Source organism: Saccostrea echinata, unplaced genomic scaffold (assembly GCF_033153115.1).
Source record: "Saccostrea echinata isolate AGI-Se365-2 ecotype Australia unplaced genomic scaffold, CSIRO_AGI_Sech_v1 ptg000054l, whole genome shotgun sequence".
Classification (NCBI taxonomy): Eukaryota; Metazoa; Mollusca; class Bivalvia; order Ostreida; family Ostreidae; genus Saccostrea; species Saccostrea echinata.
In genome coordinates, this window is record NW_026889803.1 from 31211303 (window position 1) to 31236920 (window position 25618).

Here is a 25618-nt window from a genome sequence, read left to right on the forward strand (position 1 = left end):
CTGTTTATTTATAAACGTAGTCTCTAGTTTATCTATGTCTGTAAAGTTTATTTTATCTTTTATACTTTGGTTAATAAATAAAATTAATTTATTAAATAAAAGGTTACATTTAATCTTGTGCATGTATATAAAACACGTACTGTGTAATTTCGTTTGCAATTAAATTGCGGTAATGGACAGCTTGGGTATCAAACATAATTTTGGCCAAATTTGAACTTCACTTACGTTTTAACAGCTTTGATTGTGGCTTGGATTACCTCACAGGTGTCAGCAGAAATACAAATCGATAATTGCTGAACTGCTAATTGAACTCTGTTCAGTAATTTAAAAAATTAAATTTATTTTGACATATAGCTTGTACGTTGTCAAATTCCGTCTTTAAATATGCCAGTCACACTCTTTTATCAGTTGTTCACTGCTGCTCTAAGCTCATTGAACACCCAAAAGCTCACTAAAAATTGTTGTTGTTATGTAGTAAACGACTATAAATTGAATACGAAGACAGCTTGTTGAATTTTTTTACGAACGCATTATCTACAGAGTCAGAAACGAAAGTAAAAGTAAGGAAATGGCGGTAGATAAATGAAGATCCGATAGATCGCCGAAGTTTTTATAAGAAATATACATATTTCTTTTAAAATGAAAGAAATAGAAGAAATATCACCATGAAGATATCTATTCAAGATAAGTTGTTAATAAATTATATATGTATTAGCGTTTTGATTAGGAATTAGAACAGAAGAAGGGAACAAAAGGGCAAAAATACCTTCCACAAAAATAACAAACTTTCAAAACGATGTTTTAATGGATTTTATTGGGAACTTTTATTACGTTGCCCTCGGTATTACGATATTTTCCCGTGACAAAATGAACATCGTAATAACAAGACCGCACTGTATATGTTTTTATTTTGAGGAAAATCATGTGGCCCAGTTTGAAAAATTGAACACTTTAAATTTTTTTGCCAGAGATTTTGTGCTCTGTGCTAGCTTTGACTAGAGATTAATATTTGTTTTATTGTACACCTCTGAATTTTGGTGCTCTACATCTGTATATGCTAACAAAATTTAATAATATTTATCAATGAGTTTGTAAAGTATTTTGTAGTTGACTGTTCCACTAGTATGTAATATGATATACAGGGTGTTTCAGCAAACATGGCCTGGCTTTGCGGTTTCAGTATAAAGTTACACAGTATTAAGGATGCTGGGGGGTCAACAAATTAACCATAAATTAACCACCAGATTTAACTTAATTTTTTAGATATGATATCTTAAGCTGTCAACTATCATTTGGCAAAGAAAAATTTCAAAAATTTTAGTTTTAAAATTTGATCATTTTCTATATCTTCATATGGAGCTCTTCTTCTAAAGGAGATCAATATAGTCTAAAAATGGCCACAACCCCCCAGCCTCTTTAATGTGACAAAATTTTTGCAAAAATGAAAACCACATAACAAAACAATTTTTTCAATATGAAATTTGAAGTAATGCTGAATCAATTACTTTTTAAAACAGGCATTTTTAAAGTTTGAACATCAGCAGCAGTTTTCAATTTAACGTCATTTTTATGTGTTGCAAAAAGCTGCAATGTTGTAAAGTTAGCGTCCTCAATTTGTCTTTGAAGTCCTGTATGGCATATATTTTGACATCATTTGAAGTCTGTTTCTTAGAAAGATAGTTTTCATATGAGTACATGTACTTCTTTTTTCAAAATCTTATGCACTGGTATTGGTGATTTTGGAGATTTTCTGTTTGTATTGTTCAGTTCAAAAACATCCATAGATCCATTTTTAGAGAAAAAAATCTGACAACCTGATTTTTGAAGAAGTAATCAAAATTCAGTGGAAAAAATATAATGATGTTATTTCATATTATTTATATCACAATTATATTGCCGGAAATTTGCTATAACATACAGTTATAATTTTGTAAATATTATATTGTTGTGCAAAAATATAGACAGCAAAAGTTGGGACATGTTTGTTGAAACACCCAGTATTTATATATGTATAACTAACTATAATTACCCAGTAAATAGAATTACTCTCCTAATTACAGAACAAAGGGTGTCTTCATTTTGTCTTTTTTGTGTACTATATGCAAATTAACATCATTTCAATTTTTCATCAACTTTGCGAGTGATACTCTGGATTACTAGTGATATCATAGCATGTATTTATTAATATTGAACAAGTATTAGTAAGTATTTCTGTCTGTATTTCCATTTAATTTTCTTCAAAATGTTTATTTGAAGGATTTGGTGTTTTTACCACCCAGCAGTTTTCAAAGGGTAGTTTTCTTTTGGAGTATGTGGGAGAAAGAATTACTCCAGAAGAAGCAGAAGAAAGAGAGAAAAGGAAGAAGAGGGGTCACTGCTACGTTTATTATTTTAAGTGGAATGGAATGCGTTGGTAGGTATAAAAGAATAAACTTAGTTTCTTTCGTGCTCTGAAAGTCAATTGCAGTATAAGTCAAAGAAGTATGTAATCAAGGGATAGACGTGCATTAACTTTGAACCAAATCCAACATTGTTCTGTCTAGGGTTGGACCGGTACTCGGTACCAATACCATACCGAATAGTTACTGAAAAAAACACGTGAAAAACCGTTTCATTTAATACCGGTACTAATAACGGTACAATTTTTATGGCCCCGGATCGAAAGATCCCGGGGGTATATTGTTTTTTTAATCTTTGAAACATTTTAATACATTCAAAATGATTTAAAACTCGCTAAAATTTAATTCTCCGCACATTGAAAGGGTAGGCTAAGTAACGAAATGGATGCTTAGTATGACTGTCCGACACTTGCTTTTGACTGCCGATATTCGAGGTAAATCAGTACATATATTTTTGTTTATAAAAAAATTAAATACATTCAAATTAATCGTGTTTCAATTTAATTAATAAAACTGATAATATAAAATGTAAATTAAAAAGGCAAAATGTCGCAAAAATGTGATGTGCATTTCTATCCATTTTCTAACGTTTCTTTGTTTAGTGCGACCAAACAAGATGGGTCCTAGCAACCATGGAAGTTGTGTATACTTGTGATTATTAATTTGTTTGAGATTCAATTTATTTGTTTTGTTGATCATTTATTAAAAGGTTGAAATATAAATATAGTTTATAAGCTCATTCTGGGTCATAACATTGAAAGGTTGGTGATTTACTGAAAGCATACATTTGTTATGAAATGAACCCTCATTCTCATTCATCAAGGTATAGTACCGTACCGTTAAAAATACCGTATCGTTTCAAAAATATCGGTATGGTATCGTACCGTTTCATCCTTAACAGTATCCAACCCTAGTTCTGACTTCAGTATAAACCCTGAAACAGCATATTCAATTGATTTATGCATGTGCACTTAAATCAGATGAAATGCATTTCAGTATGTTTTGCTTTCCGATGAAATATATAGTTTCCAAATATTTCATAATTATGTTGCGTAACACTCTCCAATTCTTTAACTTGTTCTCTAATCTGGCAAAATCTTATGAAACCATTGATGGCCAATATACACAAGTTTTACTGTGTATATATAATCAATGATGAAATATAAATACCTCCACATATACTTATTTTTCTGTTTAATCACACCAAATTGAAATATTTTGTAGGTCATTATTTTGTCCTTAGTAAAGATTTGACCTTGATCAGATTAATAAAGGTCAATTTACAGTGACACAGGTTATTTTAGTTCTTATTGCAGTGTTGTCCTTAAGACCAGGGGCCAGGGAATTTCCCCTCCTATAATGACATTATCCCCCGGTTACTGTAGTATTCTTCCTCAACCCCAAGTTAGGAGAGGAACCCCAAACCCCCTTCTACTTTTTGAATGTCCGCTGCTACTTCAGTTCTTTTTTTTTTTTGAAAAATACATAGTGATTCATATATTGTGACCACTATATTGTGATATGTATTAATGCATAACATGTGTATGTTCCTGCAGCCCTAATATTTCATATGACAGGGTTCTCCACAGGGGGTTTTACCATGGCGGCCCATCATGGTAAAATTTATTTGCGCAGTGGTTAAATGAGCTGTGCCATGGTCAAAATCGGTGGCCGCCATGATTTGATATTTATTGCATTTCAGCATTGACACCTACTTTCAATAACTTGAGTTATTAATTGTGTTTATACTACATGCACCTCGAGAGAAAGTGGACGGAGCTGAGCTAAACAAACATGGTCGTTGATCGGCGACTATGCTGTGAAGTATGACAATAGAGAGTCAATCAGCTAACGATTAATATCTTGAGAGTAAATTTTCCTGTACACATGTACTTGCGGGGAATTCCAACATGTTCACCATAATAAGATAACAGCAGATTTACAAAGGAAACACAACATGATAACCAACAAGATCCGATTCAAGTTTGTGTGCCCAGAAAAAATAACCCTTTTACAATTTCCTATTCATTTGTATTTAATCAATTCCCCATGTTCTGTTTTTAAGTATTAACTTTATTATATTTCTGATGATGTACATAAGTTCCAATTGCTGTCTAAGTTTTAGAGTTACATGTACCTCCCGTTTTTTTTTTTTGAAACATGGCATGGTGCTATTTTTAGCACTGGGGCACATGGAGAAGTAAACAATGGAGGAAACTCTGCAAAAATGCAATATGTAGAAAAAGGAATGTTAAGAAAAACAGAATAGAGAAAGCAAAACTACTTGCATGTTAGAAAGTCTAACATGCATTCCTGTTTTAATTTGGTCACATTTCGCCTTCACGCAGCTTCCTCCATGGTTAAATGTTCAAATGTGGAGAACCCTGATATGAGTTCTTTTGTTTATATGTAACTTTTAACTTTTTCTCTACATATTGTTTTCATTATCATTTTACAAGCATTGATGCATCTGAAAGCTTTCAAAGGCTTGGCAGATATGTCAACGATGCAGCTTTAGATGATCCAGAAAACAATGCTGTTATGAAGTTAAAAGTAGTGAATAATTACCCAAGGCTTTGCCTTTTTGCTAGAAGGAATATTAAAAAAGGAGAGGAGATCCGCTATGATTATGGCGATTCAATTGAGAATCTTTCTTGGAGACATCAGGTAAATATTTAGAATAAGGGATTTTCCAATTTTACATGCTGTATCATCTTTGCAGTGCTTTTTTTTTTTCAATGTTCTTGTAATGGGACTAGGACCTTTGGAAATGGGTAAAATTGACAATATATTAAAATTGGGAAAATACAAAAATTAAGTAATCATTATACCACCTTCAAACAAGGTTGGGGGTTATAACAGTCACTTGTCCATCTGTCTTCCCTGCAATTGTGACAGGGTTAATAACATTGCAATGGAGAGAAATTGGAAGCTCATACTGGACGAAAAGGTTGAACAAAGTTCATTTGGGCAAGATCAGTGTCACTAGCAGAAAAGTTGTTAAATTTGTGTCTGGGCAATAACTTTGTAATGGAAAAACATCAGAAGTTCAAACTTAAAGCAAAGGTTGCTCATGACCGGAGTGTTTCTTAACCTGAACCAGCCACTTTAAACAGTCTTTTTTTTAATTAAAAAACATTTTTAAATGTAAAAGTCTTTTCCTGGCCATAACTTTGTAAAGGGTCGCCCGCGTGGTTAGTGGTTAGAGCGTCTGCTCTAGAGTCATGGAGTAAGAAGTTAATCCTTATGTCTCGGGTTTGAATCCCACTGTGGAACGTGGAGACCGGTCCTTCGGATAAGACCATATAAACCAAGGTCCTGTGTCGCAGTAGGTGTTGGCACGAAAAATATTCCTCACTGCTCAATGACCGTAAGTGCTGAGTATAGGACAAAATTTACAGCTCTCTAGCGGCAAATGGTGGCGTCTCCTAATGAGTGAAAAATTCTCGAGGAGGACTTTAAACAACATACGAAAAAAACTTTGTAAAGCTGCAAGAATAGAAGTTTACATTATGTACAGTTGAAATTTGGTCTCTCAAACACTGATATCTTGAATACTTTGGATATGTAGAAGTGATTTGGAAGTCCCAACCCATTATTCCTTAAGTATTTTACCCTGGATATCTCTAATCATTGGATATCTCAATTTTTATCAAGTTATTTTAACATGATGCAGTTATGCTCAGTAGCAATATTAATTAATGAACCAGTTAGCATGTTCTGGTTAACTTTTCACAAGCATGACAACAATTGTACAAGGCTCAAGCTTTGAACTGGCATTTTATGCGCAGACTTGGAATTTGCATACCTTACAGGTTATATCAAAACATATTTATTGTTTAATAGAAGCAGCAAAAACCAGGTGACTGTTGTGTTAATGAGTTATTTTGTTCAATACATCTCCCCACAAATGCAAATCTTTAATATATATATATATATATATATGTATACATGATATACTGTTATATAAATTAATATATGCAATACTAATATACAATTAATAATAATTAGAATAGTTTTTTGTGTGACTAGGGTTAAGTTTTTTGGGGCAGATCTTTTTCGAAATAATTTAATTTCGTTTGTAACGCATCATTTGATTGGATAAAAACTTAATTTATATTGTATAACCTGTGTTGCCTACGTCACAATGACTTACGTCAAAAATGTATTAATTTGCTTGACGTTACATTTGAAATATGCACAATTCGAAGACATTTTTGAAGGAGAAATTGTCTTATTTTCTTGATTTAAAGATGGAAAATTAAATTATAAGGATAAAATTTAATAGCTACCAAATTTTATACTTCACGGTTCATAAAGCTTAAACTGTCCCAACCCAGGTTATACAGTATAACGTGGGTAGCTATTGAATTCATTTCTAAAGTAAGTATAGACTATTACTGGACCAAATTTGCATGGACTGTGCCATGTTTTGAGTACCGGTACATACTATAGTGAAATGCAGAATTATGATCTTGTCATGTAGTATTAAGGTGAAGGTTGTCTTAAGTGTGATTTATATGAACTCTGTTACTCTAAAATCCTGTTCATTGTTAAGTTTTAAATGTACAGTGAAGAAATGCAGATGTCTGTCAGAGCCCAGCCATGTCAGGTCAAGATCAAATGTAAGAATTTGCTCCATGTCTTCATATCTACTGAATGATGTCCACCTAATATTCACTTTCTGTATCTTGGGCATGTTAAGCTATCAAAAGCAGTTACTGTTAATGTGATGTATGCGTATTGTGGGGAGAAGAAACTGGTTTTAAAATGAATATTTTGGATTTCTTTTTCTTGCTTTATTTGTTAATTCAACACTCTTAAGTTTATGGTTAGTATTCATGTTCATTTCATTTCCTCTTTGATTCATACTGAGAAAGTTCATTTTGTTGTACTTGTTGAATGCACAAAATAACTAGAGTGATACAATATTTATATCCTAATCTTAAATAGGTAATTGTATATATATAGATATTAGCAACATTATCAAAGCTTCACAACCTATTAAAAGTATATTGATTATTGGATAATTATCTTCTTTCAATAATGATGCAATAGCTGCAGAAATATGGTAATTTTAATTTTACAGTATGCCTGTGTGCATAAACTAGGGATGTCAACAAATATTTGATTTTTCTTTGATACCATAGATGTTTGACTTCTTTTTTTAATTTGAACAGTCAAAAAGTTGCACATATACCAGTTAATTTGACTGAATTATATGCATACATTTGATCCACCATTTTCTTCATGAAGCTTACTCAGTGTCTTTCTTCTGAATTCAATCGGATCCATTTTGTCTTTTTAAAAAGCTTAAAATGCCGCCAAAATCAAGTGTTTAGCAATTTTACAAGGGTTTTCGAGTGCTGAAAATTTTTTTATGTTGCCCTCAACTACATGCTATATTTATTTATTTATATTATACTGAATAAATATAAAACTGTACCACGTGTGCATAAATTCTGCACATCGATATTTTTTTTTGAATATCACTCCTCATGAAGCAATGTTTGACTGTTGCTGCACTGGAGGGTGTGGTTTCATCATTGGAGGGTGTGGTTTCATCATTCAGGGGGTAAAAGGGTTTTTTAACAAATGTTTCTCAACAAATCAGATTCAACTAATTTACATGAAAGTATGATATTTTAATTTATTTTATGTAAAGAAACATCAATAGCATTTTAAATTTCTACTCATTATTGACAACATGCATTGAAATAGCTTTCATTACATGTACGAGGGCTGTTCGAAAATTATTGAGACAATTACTTTAACTCCATAAAGGGCAGAGATAATTTCAGGAAAATTCGTCAACATTTTATATCGAACGAATGAAAGAATTATACAAAATTTCTAATTTAAAGGATAATTAGATAAGTTCTGGTGAAATAATAAACATGCATATGTCTATTGACCTGGAGCAGCATCGCTACGTCATTTTAACTTCACGTCAGCTGGAGATGATTTTGCGTGTGAAACGTTCGGGAAGCGTTTACTCTTCTTTCTTTGTTAGCATAATTATATACCCTACAAAAATCAAACTGTCTCTTTTCTTAAACGATTCTTTAGAAAATGTGTGCTGTTGCTTTTCTATTGTAAATTTTTCATGCATCATTTACACAGGATGACTTAGCATCATGCAGTGCTGATTTATGCAATGCAGGTCAATGTTATTAATTTCGTTATGGTAAAAATTGGTGGTCGTCCGGAGCTTTTGATTTTACTGTAGTTGAATTATAGGTTAGAAAAAAATATATACCAATGAAATACATGGAACAAACCCTTAGACGTGTTTTTTTCTCATTATTGTTTTAGCAGGTTGGTCAGTCTGGAAAGGAGTTTTACATAGTGCTACACAAAATTTTAGATCTCTTGCTGCTCTGCCTTGACGTCAAAATCCATTTTGTCGTCGTTATCAGATTTCTTTACCGTGCTTAATTTTTTTAATGATCTCCATATTTCTGATCAGAATTCTAACAAACTTGCACAAGATGAAGTCAAAATAAAATTAAAAAATTATATACATAAATTGAATTATTTTCGTTCTTATTATGGGTCCACATGTTGAACATTGGTGTTACATATTTTCATTATCTGATTTTGTGACTGCGCCGGGTACCCCTACCATTGACACATTTATATACAGTTGAAGAAAAGAAATTTAATATTTGTAAAATATTTCTTGCTTTTATGAATTCTTAATGTTTGTTAAACGTATGTGCAAATTTTCACCGAAAGACGTTCATTAGAAAGGAAAATATACAGAATGTCTCAATAATTTCCGAACAGCCCTCGTATAATGTAGAACTTTGCACGCATGTATATGCATCGGTAAATTAATTTGGCCAATATATTTTATTCATTAAACTGGGAACATTACTGTAACAGTGGTAGTATGTAAATAAAAAGTTTGAATACTGTAAACATACTTTTTTCCATGGGGTCATAATTCCATGGAATCACAAAATCTGTTTAATCCCCGAGTAGAAAATTACATGTATTCATAAGTAAACATTACAAAAAAATACAGTACCCTAATATATTGAAAATATGAGAGATAAATTACCATTGTGTCACTTGAATATGCCTGTCCTGTGCATATTTGATGCTTCCAAAGAACATCAGCTTCATGAGCACAATGATCAAAAGACTTGGAAAACATACATATGTGGTACGTTCCACCAGCTTTGATTTTGCTGGATATAATGAAATAAAAAAAATATATGAAGAATAAATTTCCTGAGTGGTATGCAGATCAGATTCATTTGCGATTTAAAAAGAGGGGGGATCGGAAATGCAGTCTGAAATCACAACTACAGTCTACACTTTTATCAACACAGAAGTGCATTTGCGTGGGGTAGCTGGTCAATTTCAAAGTCAGTTCAAACAGAAACCCTTGTCCAAGGCTTTGTGCAATCAGAGATTTTTTCTCGAGTAAAAAAGCAACATTATTTATCTTCATTTTGATATTATGCTGACACGTGTTCACAAGTTATTTCAGAAGATAGAAGTAATTGATTTTGATGAACAGTCAAAATTTGTGACTGCATTCATAGCGTAATTTAATCCCACACGGAAAAATGTTCGCCTACAATAATCCAATATTCTTTGACAAAAGCTACTGAATAATTGACCAGAAAATTTACACATTTAGACATCCCTAGTATAAACACACCATGTTTCCAAAATTCAGAGTGAACATACTATGCAGCACTGATACTTTAGCAAACATACGATGCAGCACTGATACTTTACCAGAAGTATGTTTTATACAAACTTTTGACTAATTTTGCTTAAAATTATTACAGAGCTTGATAATGATGCAGATGATGATGACCCATTTGAGTTGAAAAGTAAAAAAGGTAAATACCTCTGTCAGTGAATGTTTTTAAAATCAAATGGTTTACCAATACAAACGAAAATCACAATGAATTCTCTCCTGCATGCAGTACAGAGAGCAATTTAGAATTGTAATTTTTGCATCATATCTTGCATAGCCTATCATAAGTATTTGTTAATATATTCAGAATTGTAGGAAAACACTTGCACAACTTGTAAACTAAACTCTTAAGTCCAATAAATTCTTGTTTGAATATATTACAGAGAACCGTCTGGAGGTGGAAAGTGATGAAGATCCCGTTACAGCACCTGAACATGTTCCACAGAATGACAAGGACCATGTTGCATCATATCTTGCACAGCCTAGCACAGGTATTTGTTACTATACTTAGAATTGTATGAAGACTCTTACAATACACAACTTGTAAACTAAACTCTTAAGTCCAATAAATTCTTGTTTGAATATATTACAGAGAACCGTCTGGAGGTGGAAAGTGATGAAGATCCCATTACAGCACATGAACATGTTCCACAGAATGACAAGGACCATGTTGCATCATATCTTGCACAGCCTAGCACAGGTATTTGTTACTATACTTAGAATTGTATGAAGACTCTTACAATACACAACTTGTAAACTAAACTCTTAAGTCCAATAAATTCTTGTTTGAATATATTACAGAGAACCGTCTGGAGGTGGAAACTGATGGATCACTTGAAGAGGATCCCGTTACAGCACATGAACATGTTCCACAGAATGACAAGGACCTTGTTGCAGCATATCTTGCACAGCCTAGCACAGGTATTTGTTACTATACTTAGAATTGTATAAAGACTCTTACAATATACAACTTGTAAACTGAACTCTTAAGTCCAATAAATTCTTGTTTGAATATATTACAGAGAACCGTCTGGAGGTGGAAACTGATGGATCACTTGAAGAGGATCCAGTTACAGCACAAGAACATGTTCCACAGAATGACAAGGACCTTGTTGCAGCATATCTTGCACAGCCTAGCACAGGTATTTGTTACTATACTTAGAATTGTATGAAGACTCTTACAATACACAACTTGTAAACTAAACTCTTAAGTCCAATAAATTCTTGTTTGAATATATTACAGAGAACCGTCTGGAGGTGGAAACTGATGGATCACTTGAAGAGGATCCAGTTACAGCACAAGAACATGTTCCACAGAATGACAAGGACCTTGTTGCAGCATATCTTGCACAGCCTAGCACAGGTATTTGTTACTATACTTAGAATTGTATGAGGACTCTTAAAATACACAACTTGTAAACTGAACTCTTAAGTCCAATAAATTCTTGTTTGAATATATTACAGAGAACCGTCTGGAGGTGGAAACTGATGAAGATCCTGTTACAGCACATGAACATGTTCCACAGAATGACAAGGACCATGTTGCAGCGTATCTTGCACAACCTAGCACAGGTATTTGTTACTATACTTAGAATTGTATGAAGACTCTTACAATACACAACTTGTAAACTAAACTCTTAAGTCCAATAAATTCTTGTTTGAATATATTACAGAGAACCGTCTGGAGGTGGAAACTGATGGATCACTTGAAGAGGGTCCAGTTACAGCACATGAACATGTTCCACAGAATGACAAGGACCTTGTTGCAGCATATCTTGCACAGCCTAGCACAGGTATTTGTTACTATACTTAGAATTGTATAAAGACTCTTACAATACACAACTTGTAAACTGAACTCTTAAGTCCAATAAATTCTTGTTTGAATATATTACAGAGAACCGTCTGGAGGTGGAAACTGATGAAGATCCTGTTACAGCACCTGAACATGTTCCACAGAATGACAAGGACCATGTTGCATCATATCTTGCACAGCCTAGCACAGGTATTTGTTACTATACTTAGAATTGTATGAAGACTCTTACAATACACAACTTGTAAACTAAACTCTTAAGTCCAATAAATTCTTGTTTGAATATATTACAGAGAACCGTCTGGAGGTGGAAACTGATGGATCACTTGAAGAGGATCCAGTTACAGCACATGAACATGTTCCACAGAATGACAAGGACCTTGTTGCAGCATATCTTGCACAGCCTAGCACAGGTATTTGTTACTATACTTAGAATTGTATAAAGACTCTTACAATACACAACTTGTAAACTGAACTCTTAAGTCCAATAAATTCTTGTTTGAATATATTACAGAGAACCGTCTGGAGGTGGAAAGTGATGAAGATCCCGTTACAGCACATGAACATGTTCCACAGAATGACAAGGACCATGTTGCATCATATCTTGCACAGCTTAGCACAGGTATTTGTTACTATACTTAGAATTGTATGAAGACTCTTACAAACACAACTTGTAAACTGAACTCTTAAGTCCAATAAATTCTTGTTGCATATATTACAGAGAACCGTCTGGAGGTGGAAACTGATGAGGATCCAGTTACAGCACATGAACATGTTCCGCAGAAGGATGAAGACCTTGTTGCAACAAATGAACATATACCACACATTCCACAGGATGATGAAAACCCTGTTGCAGCACATGTACATGACCCACAGATTCCAAAGACTAATATTGGTATTATTTTTATTTTGAAGTATGGAAATTTTTAATAACACATGACTTAAGGATTTCAATTGAAAAGAATTCAGTTTTGCATGTACCACATAGTGTAGATCCATGATCTCTCCTTGAGATGATCCCATCTGAAAACTGATTGTTCTACATATTTTTTTTTTCAGAATATTATGTAGAAGATTCTAATGATAGTAGCATCAGCATTGTCTGGAAGGAACTATCATCAGTGAAGGTAATGTGTTACTTATTTCTTTGTTGTTCCACTTATATTTTGTCACAACTTTTTAATCAGTCTTTATCCTTGAGATGTTATAGGATCTCTCTGACAATGACATCTTTTTCTATGAAATGGCTGAACCATTTTCAACCAATTTGAGTATTTGGCATCTTTTGATAAAGAAAAACAAAAATTGTTAATTTTATGATCCCTGCATCCATGGGGGCTGAGGGATGGGTCCAAAACCATAAAGATTTATGTGATCTACAAAAAGTTTCTTCCTTACTCCTGAACATCTAGCAGGCATATTGTTTGTATGATTATCATGAGCAGTTAGCCTTCTACCAAAATATAACTTCCCAATTTCATACATTTTTTTCATAAAATTCCCCAAACAAAAGGTCACAAGACTGTCTCAAAAAAGTTTTTTAATCCCTTTCTAATTGTCAATAAATGTTGCTGGTACACTATAATGAACATTGCAATGCATAGTTGGTTAAAGTTTGTTATGCAATATGCAACATTCTGTGAAATTCCATGATGCCTGCTTAATAAGAAGGAAAATCATTTTCAAATTGCTAGATACAGATCGTATTTTTCATGCTTGTCCTTTTCAGTATTATATTATTATTATTATTATTATATATTATTATATTATTATAAGCATTAATATTTATGGAACTCAATCCCGATCAAAATTAAGCTTTTGTATACTCTGCAGTATAAAGTGAAAAATACTATTGAAGTTATCAAAGCTTGAATTGTGTATTTACATTCTCCAGGAGACAAACATTACACAATTATTGCTGTTTTTTTTCCCTTCAGGTGAATATTGTACTTTGAAGGTGGATAAATCATCGTATTGACCGAAAAAACAGCAATAATTGTTTTATTATATGATTCAGTGATTAAATGATACAACTCATTAAGCAGTACATGCCATCTTACTTGTTTACATTTGTTGAAGTCCATACAAAACACGATAAGAGAAGCAGGGTTAATTACTAGTTGTATTCATTTGGAATATTTTTAATTGACTTAAGTTGCTATGAAAAAAGGAAATGTCAGGCTCTTTTATACAGGATAGATTTTGAAAAGGAGGGAGCATTATGAGGGAAAAAAGACAGCTGAAAAAAAATCTTTGACTAACCCCCACTAAAAGAAAATTATTTTAACTTCAAATTTTGTATTAGGGTGGGAGTCCGGGGGGAATAAGGTCCATTATTGTGGGATCAACCTTTCAGTCTAAATTAAAAGTGAACATTTATGTTTAGAAAAAAGTGTTTTGGGTGAGGTTCCCTGCACCCCCCACACCCTGCGCAACCACCCCCACCCCAAATAATATTTTCCTTAATGTTATGTTCACTTGAGTGGAAGTCCAGTGCAAGGAAAATATTTCCAAAACTATTTCTGGATCTATTTTTAGACTAATGTAGAGAAAATAAATCCTTATATTCACCTGGGAGGTCACATGCAGGTTAAAACAACATATTTTTTTGTTTTACATTGTTAGATCTCAGCCAATCAGAGAGATAGGAATCAATCATATATTGGTTTAGTGGTTGACCCATAGCTGTTCATAGTTTGTGGGTCACTTTCATATAAACCTGTACATATGTCTGATTGTGGATCACTGTTATTGTAATAACATTTTACAGTATTTATCTGTAGTTTATGATTTGTGTGTGTAACGTTGGGTTTAGACTAGGGATGTCAAATCGGTCAAATTTTGATAATCGGTTACTCAGATGTTTTTCAGATCGAGTACCCGGGTACTCGGTAAAAATGAAAATACAGGTGTGTTAATTTTCTTGAGCCTGGTTAAGCTCTGTTAAATCCAAAAGCTGTTTTTATCACGTTTATAAATGTATGTAAACAACTGAGTCAAAGGGAAATGATTTTTTGGTACCAAATTTATTTATCAGATAAACACAAAAGACACAATTCATACATCAAAAATTACAAATGGTTTACAGTTCTTGTTTAGGACCTATTTCATCAACGCAAAAAAAAAGAAGACAATCTGTTACGCAGGTTTGTGATGTTAGACTAGCGAAAGGGAAGGAAAGGACGTTGTTGGGATCGCTAGTCTACTATTATTTCATATGTTGGTTGTTTCCCACTAAACTTTGTATGCAAACTGACTTTCAACATTTTTAAAATCTTTAGTTATTTCTAAATATTTCTTCACTTTTGAAGTGGGTAGCGGCATTTTTATTCATGTCTGACTTCGCTGCCGTACATGTGTATATTAAATAATTTAAGAAGATAATAGACCATACTATTATTGTTTACTGAAAACAATCATTGAAGCCATCCAAAAATTAAGGACCACAATAAGTGTTAAAAATGCTGTGTACCAGATGATTGGTCATTATATAATTACCGTATATATACAACCACAGGCGATAACATGTGTTTTACAGGTGTAGATGACGACAAGCTAATTACCATATGCATATTTAAGTTATTTTTTGATAAGTTTTTGATAAAAATATGTACTTTGAAATAAGAAAACATAAGAAAACAAACCAAGTACCATTTTTAGTATTCGATACTCGGACGTTCAATCGAGTACCCGGTTAACCGGGTACTCGTTGACATCCCTAGTTTAAACATTTGTGTATATGCATACATATATATGTGAATGCTCATGGTTTTTGGTTCACTGTCATATATACATGTTTGTTTCTGTTCATGGATTGTGGGTCACTGTTGTAGATTGTTTTTTCTAACATTTTTCCTGTAGTTCATGACTTTTGTGTCTCTGAGTTTAGACATTTTGTATATGCATACATATATGTGAATGCTCATGGTTTTGGGTCACTGTCATATATACATTTTTGTGTCTGTTCATGGATTGTGGGTCACTGTCATAGATTATGTGTTCTAATATTTTTCCTGTAGTTTGTTCATGACTTTTTGTGTCTTTGAGTTTAGACATTTGTGTATGTATTCATACATATATATTTGAATGCTCATGGTTTTGGGTCACTGTCATATATACATTTTTGTGTCTGTTCATGGATTGTGGGTCACAGTCATAGATTATGTGTTCTAATATTTTTCCTTTAGTTTGTTCATGACTTTTTGTGTCTTTGGTTGTAGACATTTGTGTATATATCTGTATCTGTATATGGTATGTTGTGGTAACCAATACTGGCTTTTATACGACGGGAGAGAGGCGCTATCGATGTTATTGACAAATCTTGGCGAGGGCGGTCTTGAAGGCCTCAACAGATTTTCCGCACACTGTGTCTTTGTCAAGTTGGTTCCATATAATCACTGTGTCTATGAAAAATGAGTGTTTGTATTGCTTTGTTTTAGTTGGTGTTACTTCACGGCTTGTCTGTTCATGGATTATGGGTCACTGTTGTAGATTGTTTGTTCATGGATTGTGGGTCACTGTTGTAGATTGTTTTTTCTTACATTTTTCCTGTAGTTCATGACTTTTTTTTGTGTTTCTGAGTTTAGACATTTTGTATATGCATACATATTATTCATATATATATATATGTGAATGCTCATGGTTTTGGGTCACTGTCATATATACATATTTGTGTCTGTTCATGGATTGTGGGTCACTGTTGTAGATTGTTTGTTCTAACATTTTTCCTGTAGTTCATGACTTTTTTTTGTGTTTCTGAGTTTAGACATTTTGTATATGCATACATATTATTCATATATATATGTGAATGCTCATGGTTTTGGGTCACTGTCATATATACATATTTGTGTCTGTTCATGGATTGTGGGTCACTGTTGTAGATTGTTCTAACATTTTTGAAGTCCTGTTAGGGTAGTTCAGTTATGCATGTGTTTATGGATTGTTGATCACTAGGTCATCATCATGTTTATAGAAAGTCAATTACTGGATTTGGATTTTTTTTAAATGCAAATGTGTCTGATTATGTTTTTTTGATTAGTATAAGTATAAATATATGATATAGATGATTGTGAATACAATTATGAGTGTTTCTTTATGGTTTGTCAGTCAGTATGTACAGTCCCTGAAACGTTCTACTTTCCCACTTGAACGGTGAGCGAACGCTGAACAAACGGTAAACGAACGCTGAACGAACGCAGAGCGAAAGGTGAGTGAACGATGTGTGAACGCTGAACGCAACTTGATGAACGATGTGTGAACGGTGAACGGTGAGCGAACACAGAACGCGAACGGAGCGCAAACGCGAACGCAAAGTGAACGGTGAACGCAAGATGAACGATATATTCGGAATGCCTCTGATCTTTTCCTTGCATTGAAAGTATTTTATTGTATTATAATGTCAGGTGCCAAAAAAAAAATAATAAATAAGTAAACCAATAAATGAATGAATAAATAAGTAAATAAAATAAATTCTCCAAAATTGTCCTAAGAAAGACGATTCATGCACATTAAGTTTTTAATCACACGATTTTTAACGCATTAAAACATTGCAATTGTTGCCGAACGCTGAAGTATAAAAGATATTTTTTTAGTTGGAAAATAAAAATGTTTATTCTTATTTGATAACAAATCAGAGAAAACTTCTGACTTATAGAATGAATTAAAGCGATTGTAACATCCATTCATATATGTATCTCCGTGTCAATGCGATTTCATGTAGAGTAATAAAAAAAATTAATTACAAAGGTCAGTGGACGTTTTGCATTTATACGCTCGTATTTTAAATGTTTAATACAATAATATATTATGTGTCATTTCTATTTTTCATGATGATTTATTGAGCAGACTTCTACATGTATCTGTAGATGGCCGTGATTATACTCAGACAAGATAATACAAAGATACATATTCATATTATTTGTTATAAATTCAATTTTCAGACCTTGATATTTAAGTAATATGCTGTTATAGTTTTTATCAAACAGACAAATGAGAGAGAGAGAGAGAGAGATTCCGTTTCAGCCCCCCCCCCCCCTTCCTTTCAGGCTTCACTAAATGTTTGCACCTATATCAAACAATAACTCTGATATTTTTTTCTAAATATATAAGACAGTGAAAGTAACTTTTTTTTATCAACAAATCATATCCATCTGTTTGACAGTATTACTCGTTTTTATTTTTCTGCTTCAAGTTCACACGAAGTCCACGTGCTTGTCCTGTCAATCAAAATCATTCGACACTGTGCAGGTGTGAAAGTTTCGTCACATCGAAGACGAAGTTGCGAGTATTTCCAACAAGTCATAACATTTATTTTTATCTTTTCTAGATTTGATACCAACATTTGAATAATTAGTGAATAAAATATATTGGGCATTAACACTTGAATTTGAAACATACTCTATGCCAATTTCAAATACCACCGCCGACACGTGTACATTTTGAACTACTATAATTGTATTGTGACTTTTTTAGATGCATGTTTGTTTTGAGACTGAAATTTTTGTTCTAAAAAAGACCTTAACTTAACAGGTTAATTAAAATTTTATGGAAATACAGTACTGACTAAGTAACCGATTTAGGGGAAAAGGGGGGGTATTAATTATATCGAATAGCAAACATATAAAGTTACGGTGAAGAAAGATTTTTTTCTCTATAACTATAGACTTTACATACATGTATTATAGTAGCGAATATTCTGTAGTGCATTACATTTTAAATAAATATTTCCTTTAAACACACTATCAATTTAATTCGCTCCAAAGATAATAAATTAACAGGATATCCGCAGTACTATGTATAACTCTCAGGACTAGTTCTATCATATTTTCTGTAGTAATTGAATTAAAAAAAAAACGCGTTAGAAATAAATATTTTCGTAATTTTGCTGCGTAATTATTTGACTTGGATAATTATATCTCCATTAACGATTTGTCGTCTTTAACAAAACATCAAAATGTTGCAGTACTTGAAGTATTTGCACATTGGCCTTAGTTAAATTTAATATTTCAGCATCGTTCTACATAGGTACAGGATGTGCTTATACATGTAACAACATTTTTTTCCAGAGTAATTTAATAAATAACCTAATAGCTAAGTTAGAATAATAAAAAATATATATCTTAGATTTTTCCCCCATGAAATAATGATTCTTCAAACACGATATGTTAGTATTAAATTAAAAAATCTGTAACTCCTTACCTACAAAAAGATAAGTCCTTTCACTTGGGAGTTCCGAATGGCAATGACAACTGAACGATAGGTGAACGCTGAACGCAAGGTGAACGCAAAGTAAACGGAACGAAGAGCGAACGCTGAACGCTTTGTGAACGGTGAACGCGAGCGCACGGTGAACGGTGAACGCAAAACTGTGAACGGAGAGCGAACGGTGAACGCACGGTGAACGAACGGTGAACGCACGCTGAACGAACGGTGAGCGAACGGAAAAATGGGAAAGTAGAACATTTCAGGGACTGTATACATTTATGATTCTGTTTGCTGTTCACTGTTTTGCATACATATGATGACTTAAGTATATATGCATGTTCATGGTTTATGAATCACTTTGTCAGAGTATATAAATTTCATCATTTTTTCAAACACCATGAGTTATGTTTGTAAGTAACTTATACACAGTGGCATTCTGGCAAAATTTCTTTGATCATACTTAAGTTAGATGACCTTAACCTTCCACCTTTACTCATGTTACACTCATATTTTTGTTGTAAAAAGAAATACATCCTTCTGTCATTCCAATTGCTATATACTAGGGATAATTGTTAAATTGTTGTGAATGTCAATAAAATACTAATTTCCATTTGCATAATAAGAATGGTCAAATAGTAATTGTCTGTACAGGATTTCCATTGTTGGCTTCTTCAAAACGTGTATAATACTGTCATACTTGGAAAAAAAAAATTAAAACAGTATTCTATATACCTTTATATGTAGTGTATCTAAATTTTAATTCATAATTTTTAGGAATCTGACAGTTATATATTATGTCCCATTACTGGTCAGTTTGTGAGAGCATGTGGAAATGAACTTATCTATACCAAGGTAAACAGTTTAGAGTTCCTTGTTGATGTGGTCTTTCTAGGAACAGTTAGATTAAGCTTTTTTATACATGTGTATATTACGGTAGAAAGACGTTATATACCAAAATTATGTTGAAGTTATTATTAAATATTTACATTTGCAAATGTTTTCTTTTATATAACACTATTAAAAGCAACACGTATCTATATCCGTATAAACACGGGTTCCTCGCGTCATAAACGTTCGACGTAATTTCTCAGTGACGTCATAAAGGGTCAATGCGCAATCAGTGGATCAAACATGCCGTTAGGTTTGAAAAATAAAACATTTCACGCGTTAAAGATTATAATCAAGCAAATATAAAATATGAATAAGTCACAAATGTAAATATAAGTAATAAGGTATCATTTTAAAACATCTATCAGGCTATAAATACAGGTTGGTACGAGATCAAATTTACCATAAAGCCCTTCGGGCTTTATGGAATTTGATCTCGTGACCAACCCGTATTTATATCCCGATAGATGTTTAAAAATGATACCTTATTTCTTAAATAAATAATGATAGAAAAAGAAATCAGTAAAATTAATATGTTACTTATATTCTTGTATTATATAAATTGGATCTTTCATTTCGGTTATGTTTTAGCTGCAGTAACTATAGTAATTGTGTATTTTTAATGTTTAAGGAGGACTCAGATGCTGCATTTTCGGATGTTGAGGACTTGGCTGATGCTGGTATGTGTCTGTTTATTACAGTTACTGTAGTAGTTTGATATGATTATGTCTCCTTCCCACCATGAAAGGCAGTCATCATTATATTTTGGGGTCACAAGGCCAATAATCAAGATTTCCACATCACTCAGCACTCACTTGAAACAATAACTGGAGTAGCTTTCAACCAATTGACTTCGTGTTCATTACAGATAGAAAATGGGTAAAGGATAAAACATAGATTATAAGGTTGTTAGGTCAAAGGTCAAGATCTAAAGTCAAGATCCTAGATATGCCTGCAAAAATATTTTTGTGTGACAATATAAGTCAAGTACATTGTATTCTGTTAACTTTGTGATCACTACATAGATAGAAAGTTGTTAAAGACACCTATAGAGATATGGAGTCACTAGGTTAGAGGTCAAGTTCTAATATCTAGATTATTGATGTGTCTGTCAACACTTATGAGACATGATAATGAGTACCTTTTGAGCAACTGACTTTGTATTCACTTAATAGGTAGAAGATGGTAAAAGGAAGACTAAGATCAGTAATCAAGGTCAAAACTTGTATTGTGTATTTGTTAATATGCCTGTCAAAACTTCTGTGATATGTTAACTTATGTTTTTTTCAACCAAACTTCATATTCACTGCATGCATAGAGTATGGTGAAAATAAGGAAGAACATATAAATTTCAGGGTCACTAAATCAGTGTCAAGTTATATGTCAGTTTTTTAAAATGCTTACTATGAAATCACTAATTTTCACGGGGATTTAATTTTTGTTGTTTTCAAGGTATGGAGAGACCCACAAATTCATGACCACTACGAAATGTAAAATTTAATATGCATTATTACTCAACACTTCTCCAGCCATGAAATCAAATCCCCACATATTAATTATTTTTTCTCAAACTTCAAAAATTTGCCTCCCAAAAATATGTGATTTTACAGTATTTGACATGTTTACTCATTAGACAAGTACTTGTCAACCATTGGACTTATATTCACTGCAAAGATAGAGGAAGATTAAAAGAAGACACATAGTTTTGTGATCATGGGTCAGAGGTCAAGTCAAAAGCTGAAATTATTAATCTGCACTTACTGCAGGGCCCTGGGTGACTTTGTCAGTTTACTAGTTCAGTTTGTTTGTGGGTAATGCAGATTAGTAAAAAAATAACCTTTCAATGATTAAATGAATGTTTGCATTTGCATTGAAATTTACATCTTCGCTAGCCAAGAGTTTCAGATATGCTACTCTCCTCATGAACCCTTGGCATACGGTGCTGACAAAAGACTGGTGATCGCGATTCTTACCAGGTACGCAGATTGCGTCATTGACAGAAATAAAAAGTGTATTTAAAAAAATAATGCTTTTAAAGAAGAATTAACAAGAAGGTATTGAGTTATGTTAATTTGCTATTTAAACAAATTAAAATGCTAATCTACATCTTCAGTATTGATTCTTAATCACATATTTTGCACGTAGCTAAGATATTGGGTGACACTATATAGCTATTCATAGAATGGCATGTTATCTGATGGATCGTTATTTACTTGAGTTTTTCATTCCCGATATTGAAGAGACAAGATATATCCCAAATGTAAATATCATCATTTTCAAAAAACAATTGCTGATTGGTCGAGCGATGTCGATCAACTCCAATCACAACTTGAGAAAAAAATCCCAATTTTTTTTAACACTTTATGCCAAGGGCTTATGAGGAGAGTAGCGTATCCGAAACCCTTGGCTAGCAAAGATGTGAAATTTAACATATTTTCAATGTCTTTGCTCATGTTACAATAGTTAACTAGTCCTTCAGTAGGTGGATCTATCAAAATGTCAATACATCAAGGCCTTTGAATATGTCAGTATGTTGTCCTTTTGGTATAAGAGCATATCAGTCAATTATATTGTCCACTTTTCAACTTAGCAATGGTTTGTTGTTCTCTCGTTCTGTTACCTTGTCATTGCATATTTATTTATTTACATTATACATTTCAGGAAAGCCCTTTCATCGTTTAGTGAACAATAAAGGTATGCTTTTTATATCATATGTTTGGAGTTAAAAAAGAATATATTGACATTTTAACAAGATTTGGAAAAAATACATGTATTTAGATTTTTAGCTTATTTCGTCAAAGACCATTGTCAGTTATTGACATCACTTGACAACCATCATCTCTCATTGTCGGGGTCCTTTATTATTTAAATTATACATTTGAAAATTTCTAGAATTGCTGCATGCCAGGTCACTAAAGTTGGCATGAATGTTCCTAAAGAGGTTCTATGAAGTGTTGTTATTTTTTGGATTGAAAAGAATTTTACTTAGCTGCCATGTCTTCTGATAAGTTGATAAAAAATGACTTTTATCTGGAATGGCTGCATGCAAGATCACAAAAATTAGGCCTGTCAATCCATCCAATACATAGTGTCGTGATAACTCCCACTTATCTATAACTTACTGCTGCTCTTAATCTCATGAGATTTCTGAGGCATAAAATTGTTTAGGCTATTGACGATAAACAGATTCGAACAATAAATATGCTGAAAGAACAATGTATTTGCCCAGGGTGCACTTCAGATAGTAGGTAGTCTAATTTTGAATGTTTAGTATTTTATCGACTTCCAAAACAGCTGCAAAAGTGATGATTATCACAAAGAAATGATAGAATTTGATTGAATTTGATTTGGCTTAGAGAAAAGTGTCAACTAAAATGTAATACAGAGGACTAGCTCCTCTTGAATTTTAATAGCATGGTTCACTGAATGTTAAGCAAGATATTTCACCAGGACTTTTTTCTTGTATCCTTGAATATCTACAGTCACTAAATCTTGCTGTGTATGCAACAGCATACTGTCCCCATCTAAAGGACAGTTCCTACCTTCAGTGCACAAAAGTTCCACTAAGTTAAGTAATAGTGATATGAAGTATTTAAGTCCAAAATTTGGACCCATTCTTGATTAGAAAAAGTGCCTTTCTTCACAGTTATTTTCCCAATTTATGCAAATGTGACCATCAAAGTTATATGCAAAAATCAAAGAGGTTCAGGAAATAGGTTTATTTACAGTGATATAAAACATTGATGATGAATCTTATACCTTCACAAAAAGTGCCAAAAATTAAATCCTTGCAAAAGTAATTTCACTACTTGGTGTTTTTATTAAATGTGGACAATTGCAAAAGTAAATTATGCATTGAATTTTTATCTTTTCTTCTTGCAGTCAAAGTCAAAAGAATTCGGAAAATCAATGGGAGGAGACCATATAACAAAAAGCTATGCTGTTATTTTTGTGGTAAAGTGTTCAACCACAGGATTCAGAAGCATCTAGAAAATGGGCACAAACATGAACTTATGGTTGCTCAGGCCTGTGCCAAAAATTCAAAGCGTGAAAGAGACAGGTTGTTTGATAAACTTAAAAATCTAGGAAATTTTAAATACAACATAGAAGTGCTCAAGGAAGGAAGTGGAGATTTAATAGTGTGCAGAAGACCAAGCAAAGAAACCCTGACATCATTGGATTACTTACCATGCATTCATTGTTATGGATTTTTCTCTAAAAAGGAACTGTGGAGGCATACAGGAAAATGCTCTTTTAAGAACACCAAATTAAAAGACCAACGAGGCATCATCGCAAGATCCAGGCTTTTACTTGCAGGGGGTATAGACTTCTGTGCAGAAAAGGAAGATTTCAGAGTCTGTGTATCAGAAGAACTGAAAGAAACTGTTTTGTTAAAAATGCGCCAAGACGAGGTGTACAGTGCTCTTGTTGATGACCCATTAATCATACAGTTTGGACAAGTGCTAATAAAGCAGTTGGGACCCAGAAGAACAAACTATGTTTCACAAAGAATGAGACAACTGGCCCGATTAAAAACCAAAATAAATGAGTTGTTGAATAAAGAGAATGATCTACATTGTTATATCACTCCAAAGCACTTTGATACAGTTGTTAAAGCAGTCCAAGACTTGGCTGGTTACCATCAGAATGAGCAGAAAATATCTGTATTTTCTACTCCATCTCTGGCGTTAAATCTTGGACATAATTTAGTGAAGGTTGCAGAAATCAGAAGAGGCAATGCCATAAGAAAAATGGATGAAACAATGAAGAAAGAATGTGATGGATATTTGGAAATTCATAGCTCAGACTGGGCACCTGCAGTATCATCTGTAGCTTTAGCTACTCTGCAGACAAATAAATTTAATAAGCCTTTGGCACTCCCTGTAACCAGTGACCTTGTATTATTAAAAAACCACCTGGATGAACAAATAAGTGAATTGACAAAAGATTTGGAAAAGGAAGGAGAAAATGCTACTCTCTGGAAAAAGTTAGCTGGAGCAGCTATGACTAGAATTATCCTTTTTAACAAACGGCGAAGTAGTGAAGTTTCTAAACTTCTGTGTGCTAGTTATGAAAACCGTCAAAACTGGGAAGAAACCATGAATGAAGAAATAGCAAGTGGTCTGAAGCCAATGGAGAAGATCTTACTGAAGAGGTATGAATTTTTTTTGACTCGTGTATTCTGAGGGTATAGCCTATTATTGTTTCTTTTCTAAAAAAAAATGGGCATTATTTTACAAAAGAATTTAGGTGTTTTTAGCTCAATTATTGAGTCATTTAAATGCCACGGGCTAAGTTGTGCTTTTCTGTCCAACTACTGTTTTCTGCATCTGTCTTGCTCTCTGTATCAGTTTATATATATTATATATATTTAAATGTATATATGACCTAAAAATTTTGCATCTTCATCTTTGACTCAAGAAATGCTGAGTACTTTCAGCCAAATTTGGCACAAAGTATCCTATGTTATGGAAGTCTCCTTCTTCCCTTGAAATTTGTAATATTTTATCTTGGGAACAGGATAAATAAAATCCACAGATTACTGCTAACTAGGGTTCCCACTTCATATGCACCATGCAGTGATTTTTCTAAACCCAA

The 25618-nt window shown here is 33.0% G+C and overlaps 2 protein-coding genes and 1 long non-coding RNA gene across 3 annotated transcripts in view; 2 read left to right on the forward strand and 1 right to left on the reverse strand.

Moving 5' to 3' along the window:
• LOC133206309 (ATP-dependent RNA helicase DDX1-like) overlaps nucleotides 1-25618 on the reverse strand; it is a 214382-nt gene that overhangs the window by 143579 nt on the left and 45185 nt on the right. The window lies entirely within an intron of this gene.
• Nucleotides 2369-10516, forward strand: LOC133206312 (uncharacterized). The gene is made up of 3 exons (XR_009723739.1): nucleotides 2369-2413; nucleotides 10208-10261; nucleotides 10503-10516. It is a non-coding gene; the product is annotated as an uncharacterized LOC133206312 (long non-coding RNA).
• LOC133206310 (uncharacterized) lies at nucleotides 10766-24136 on the forward strand. The gene is made up of 14 exons (XM_061342267.1): nucleotides 10766-10819; nucleotides 10921-11040; nucleotides 11142-11261; nucleotides 11363-11482; nucleotides 11584-11691; nucleotides 11793-11912; nucleotides 12223-12342; nucleotides 12444-12551; nucleotides 12651-12824; nucleotides 12989-13056; nucleotides 19907-19984; nucleotides 20652-20700; nucleotides 22682-22714; nucleotides 23903-24136. The coding sequence occupies exons 1-10, from the start codon at nucleotides 10775-10777 to the stop codon at nucleotides 12998-13000; spliced, it is 1047 nt and encodes a 348-aa protein (XP_061198251.1). The 5' UTR covers nucleotides 10766-10774; the 3' UTR covers nucleotides 13001-13056; nucleotides 19907-19984; nucleotides 20652-20700; nucleotides 22682-22714; nucleotides 23903-24136.